This window comes from Acanthisitta chloris, unplaced genomic scaffold, assembly GCF_000695815.1.
Source record: "Acanthisitta chloris isolate BGI_N310 unplaced genomic scaffold, ASM69581v1 scaffold17133, whole genome shotgun sequence".
Taxonomy (NCBI): domain Eukaryota; kingdom Metazoa; phylum Chordata; class Aves; order Passeriformes; family Acanthisittidae; genus Acanthisitta; species Acanthisitta chloris.
This window is the reverse complement of record NW_008666731.1, coordinates 33545-39532: the sequence shown is the minus strand read 5'-3', so window position 1 is coordinate 39532 and position 5988 is coordinate 33545. Positions and strand designations below refer to the sequence as shown.

Below are 5988 nucleotides of genomic sequence, written 5' to 3'. Positions count from 1 at the left end.
GTATTTTAATAGTGTATTAGTGCTTGCACAGTTGTTACAACACAGGGCAAGGGGAGTCTATTGATCCATATTTAAGGAGTTGGACAGAAAAAAGATGGAAGAAGAATTTGGGAGAAAGAAAGGAATTTATCTTAATTCAGACAAAGCCATCAGGGAATGATGATGAGGATATTAAGCTGGCAAACAAGGGACATACTAGTTTATGGACTCGAGAAAGAGTGAGGTTGTCTGCTGATGATATAATTGTCTTTCTTTTGATTGCATTGGAAGGCAGCAGAACTACAGTGTCCATACAGAAATCAGTTGAAATAATTAATGGCAGTGACCAAGTTATGGGCAATTTTCACTGTTATCAGAAGAAAAAATATTAGTTTCTGTGAGACAAAAATAAACAGCCAGACATCACTTAAACTAGCTCAGCTAAATTGAGATTATGTAATTATCACTTGGAAGGCAAAAAAAATCTCACCTGTGCATCACTTTCTGTCTTAAAACACGGGACAGTTAATTTGCAAAGTGTGTCATGTAGTAAATGACTGGTTAGAAGCCATTCTTAAATCATTCTCTTTGCACTGCTTTTCCACAGGGGTAATTGCTCTCAGAAGAGATCTTTGATTCCTTGACTAAGAGGTAAGTTCCACAGCAGGCTGTGCCTTTGACTTATTCCTGTCCTTTGGCTCAGGTCTCACAGGATGTGCAGGGCCCTAGGGGGTTGTGTCTGTTATTTAAGGTTTTAGAGAACAGAAGATGCAAATGGAACAGGTAATGTTTTGTCTTACTTAAAAAGATGAAATATTATGGTCTTGAAGTGTATGCAACAGGACTCCGATGGCACAGGTATATACTCCATACTCTAAAGGAAGTATTTGTAAGATTTCATTATTTCAAACAGAAAAACCACCAGGTGACTTTGCTCATATTTCAAAATATGATTTATAGATTCTGTTTTTGTTAAAGCTTGCTTGCTGACCACTGTCTCGTGTTTAAAACAGAAAGGTGTAATGCCCAGAAATAAGTGGATATCTCAGATTTGCAATCTAAGCAACTATTCCCACTGAGCAGAGCAGTGTCTAGAGCAAGACAATAAAATGAAGCAAGTATAAGGGTCATGGCCATCATTATCTTATGATCTAGTACTTGGAATCTGCTCCTCTGAGCAGACATCTGCAGCAACTCTTTCAAAACCAAATTTTCCTTAATTTATTTGATGTGGCAGAGATGCCAGTTCCTGATATAAAAGTCAAGAGGTTAGAGGGTTCCATTTCTGAACTCAAAAATCCACATCTGTGACCTTCCTCAAAATCATTCGTGCTTACAGGCAAAATGTTCTGGTCATAGAGATGTTACTGGAGACAGGCCTGTTCCTTCAGCCACCTGTAAAAAGACAAGGTGGCTGTTTTGTCATATGCCTGGTTCTGCTGATGTTCAGTCTGCTGTGATGGTATCTGCCAGACCTTGCCTGGCATGTGGATTCATGTGGAGAAAAGGTTAATAAGCTTAGCTCACAAAGTTTAGATGTCAGTGTAAATGTCAATTCATGAGCTAGCAACTCTGGTTTTAGTCCAAGGAAAAAGTAGGTATTTTTAAGGTGCAATTCCATTGTAGATACCTACTTTAGGATTAATCTTCCTTAAGAGCTATTGAATACGTTGACTAGATCTCTGTCAATTATCGAGGAGAGTGACTAACTTTAGTACCGACACCTAATTTAGTTTAGTGGACACTACTCATAGTTTCCAGATATTGGTTCAACTTCAGATCCTCACACTGAGTTAGTTCTGGTCCTGTGGGAAAGCTGGAGTCCTAATGAAGTTCAGAGTGAAGCAGGGAAATGCCTGCTGAGCTTAGGTACTAAGAATAGCCAAAGGTAAGGGGGAGTTCTGGGGATTGTGGTTCTGGAATGAGGATTTAGTTAGATGTAATGACTGTCCTGCTGCTTGAGAGACAGCACCTGGTTTGACCACTGCACTGAAACTGGGTCAGAGGAAAGCAAAGCAGGCTGGTTTGTTTGCCACTGACAGCAATAAATTCCAGGTGAAGGACAGGAAGTAGCATAGGATGATAACTTCATATATTGCTTGACTGTGCATTGGTTACATCTGTTAGGTCAGAGCCCTTTATTACCTCTAGCTCTACATGATTTCAGACAATTAACCCTTTAATCTCAAGAACCATATGGGAAAATATGCTCCTGTGATTCTAGAAGTAGGGGATATTACTCAAATGACAATATTATTTAGTTTAAGATTTAGAAACATAGAATAATTTTGGTTGGAAAATATCTTTAAGATTGAGTTCAACTGTTAACCCACTACTAAACTATGCCCTTAAACAGCACATCTACATGTCTTTTAAATACCTCTGGGGTTGGTGACTCAAGCACTTCCCTGGGCAGCATGTTCAGAGGCTTGACAACCCTTTTGGCGCAGATTTTTTTCCTAATATCCAATTTAAACCAACCCTGGCAGAGCTTGAGGTCATTTCCTCTTGTCTTAATGCTTGTTACCTGGAAGAAGAGACTGGCCCCACCTGTCTGCAACCTCCTTTCAGCTAGTTGTTGAGACCAGTAAGGTTTCCCATGAGCCTTCTTTTCTGCAGGCTAAACATCCCCAGCTCCCTCAGCTACTCCTCATCAGACTTGTGCTCCAGACCCTTCACCATTTTCGTTGCCCTTCTCTGAACATGTTCCAGCACCTCAATGTCCTAGTGTCTAGTGTCCTAGATTTGAATCTGAGAACATTAATTATACAACATGATAATGCTTTTTCATGAATTAACTTTTAAAATTATTTGGTTTAAACCTAATTACACTCATTCAGAATGAAAACTGCCTTTTATGACTTTAGCTTAATTTATATCTGAAATTTATGGAGCTGTCCTGAGTAATTCTAAATAAGTGGCCATATCTCCATATCAGGATTTAACACAATTCAAAAACTCCAAATTTCCTGAACACCCTGTAAATCTGATTCTTGTAGGTGTGCATGATTCTGCTTTCTGCAGTGACTGCATAAATCAGAAGGTATTGTGTCCATCATGTCTGTTGAATATACTGTCAGTAATCTGTCCTTTTGCTTGTATAAATTAATCTGTCTCTAGCCAGAGCTGCACTTTCTGAAACACTGAATTTGTGTGTGTGTTCATATGTGTGTGTGTACACAGGCACAAGGGTAAAGCATAATGGAGCTGAAGAATGTTTCATTGTGTGGGTCTTTCTCTCAAAACTGTAGTTAATGACCTGCCTATGAGGTTTTAAATTTCAGATCTGATTTTAGGATGTGCTCATCAACTGGTTTCACTACTGCTTGTTACGGTTTATTTGTCGATGCCAGTAGCGGAACAATACCTGGAAAAAATTCAGAAGGTTCAAGAAGAGCTCCAAATTTTTGTTGAACACAGCAAACAATAGCCTTGACTTTTGTAACCAGCTACAGCTCCTAATGCCCTAGAAAATAATCTCTTACACCACGGGGAGGCTGTCAGGACAGTCCTGGCTGAGGGTGAATGTGTGGTTTCCCTTTGAGAACTAACCAAGGAGTTAATAAGGGATACTAACAGTGCACATTTCACTTTTACACAGTGTTAAAACAAACTTAAGCTTGGCATCACTTGTGTTATGTTCTATGCACAGCTAGTGCTAGTGGCTCATGTTGCCCTTTACTTTTGCCTGTACCTTAACTGGAAGGCTCTGCTGAAGGTTTGCAAGCCACATGAAATTAGGTCCACATGAGCTATTACATCCAGATGCTTCAGAAGCCACTATTAAATGCAGCTGAGAAGGTCTTCCTGGTTCATGTGCTCATGTGCTAATAAAAAAAACAACCCCAAAAAAGCCAAGAGACAGAAACTGAACTTGGTGTAAATAGATGTAACTTTTTAAAATCAGTGAAGTTTGTGCTGTGCAGAACTGTTTCTTAATACCCACAGACCTTATTTTTGTCTTCTGTGAAGTATGAACAGAGAATTCAAATTGAATTTGAACCAGGTTTTCAAGGTAGAACTTATTTGTACAATCTGCAGTTGCATAGAATGTTTGCCAACACAGAATGTATAAACAAACATGGGGAAATACCCTAAAAGGACTTGCATGCTCATATATGATTTATAGATGCAGATAAAATTAACTTAGAGAAAAGGGTGTTCTGTGTGTTTGTACCACGTTACAACTTGAGTCTGTGATGTCTCAGATCTTTCTTTTTAGCTATACATTTTGTTGACAGATATATTTTACCAAATGTGTTCAGGTGTCAGAAAAAGGGACAACTTTCTGTATAGAAATTGCTATGTCAAAGAAATGTTCAGACTGATTAGGTGGGTCAAATGAATGAGAAAGTCTGTCTTGACAGCATTCCTAAATCACTGGGAAAGTGATTCCTAAAACACAGAAGGGAGTTTGTTTGTCTGCTTTTATTTTTTTGTTTGTTTGTTTTTAGAATGAGTAAAAAAGTGAAGAAGAAAGTAGAGGCTCCACCCAAGGATGTGGTAAGTTTATAAACTGCTATGTGCTATAAAATAAACATTACATGATTATAGGCCCAGCTCTACCCTCCTTACAGAGTTCCTTGCTCTCCTAGCTTACCCACATCATTCTAAAAATGGCTTTTAAAGATGACTCTGTTTCTGCTTTTCTTGGACAGCATACAAACCAGAGTGACTGGGCATGTGTAGTTCTTTGTAGAGATTGTTGTCTTTGGCAGCCTTTGCAAACAGTAATGTATGAAACAATCCAGGCTTCTTTTTATTTGAAGAACAGTGTTAGCTTTCTCTTTGTAAAAGTCAGAGGAGAAAGGAGAAGAGCGACCTGAAATCTGCCTGTCTGTTCAACCGTGAAGACATTCTCTTTCTTTCAGGATGAAAGAGTTAAGAGCCTAGATGGAGCCACAGTTTTTTACTGAATACAAAATTTGTCAGATAATTTGACAGTACTACATATTCTGCATCTTTTGCAAAGATATACAGTTTTTACTAGCAGTTTAAGCTTTTCTGGTATCATTGGAAATGCTGCAGTGAGAAGTACAAGAACTGAAGCCAAAAATCAAATAATGGTGGTAATGTGACTTTTTTCAAAAGGTGGAGGTTAAGGGTCTGACACTAGCACACTTCTCAAGAGTCTCTATAAATTCACAAGGTATGAAGAGACTCCCAAAAAGAGAGACATTCAAAATATAGTTCCTTTTAAAGTATAATTGTTTTAGACCGAAAGAAGCAGAGGAAACAAAGAAACATTGAAAAGAATATAATATAAATTCTGTGCCAGATAATAACTAAGTTAATGAAAACTGGGACCTCCATGTGTCTCACAGAGGAGCATGAAGCTAAATGCAAAGTTCAGTACACTTCTTTAAAAAGCAATGGGTTTGTCTGTGAAGAGTGGTAGTACTGCAAGAGCTTTTTCAAAGGTCTTAGAAAAGTTGATCAGCAAAACCAACATCACAATTCCAATATTAAATAGGCATAAATAATTTTGACTAGGACAGTAATGGTCAATGATGTCACTAGGGCATGGCAGTTGATATCCAGCTTTGCCCAGCTGTTCTGTGGAAAGGTGAATATTACAAACATAATTTGTAAGCTCCAATTAATAATAAATCCTTATGAAAGGAGATTTGACATAAAATTTCAGCATAAAAGCCTAACTTGTTCTGAATGGAATAACCTAGCCAGGAAGAGTCATAAAGAAGGTGTATGTGGTTAGGGCTAATTAAAACAGGCCTGAAGAATTAAAACTAGGTATCCTTGCAGACTAAGAAAAAGATTTGAAGAGCATGACAATGCATTTAAGTTATACAGATAAATTAATAAAAGGAATAAAAGTTCACTTTTTCAGTAAATAACTGGAAAGTCAGTAGATGCAGCACCACAATTTCTATATCCAAAAATGCTACTAGATGTTCTAGGTAAAAGTATGGCCTACTTACTACAATATGCTGTGAATAATGTTAGAAAAGATATTCAACAATCAAAAAAATTAAACTTACAGAAAAGGTC

At 37.8% G+C, this 5988-nt stretch overlaps 1 protein-coding gene across 1 annotated transcript in view; it reads left to right on the top strand.

Moving 5' to 3' along the window:
- Positions 1-4434: 4434 nt before the first annotated feature.
- ARMC3 (armadillo repeat containing 3) overlaps positions 4435-5988 on the top strand; it is a gene marked incomplete at its 3' end in the record, with an annotated part of 33646 nt that continues 32092 nt past the window's right edge. Inside the window, exon 1 of the mRNA XM_009072256.1 lies at positions 4435-4482. Within this exon, the coding sequence (XP_009070504.1) occupies positions 4435-4482 (48 nt within the window). The remainder of the gene's footprint in view (positions 4483-5988) is intronic.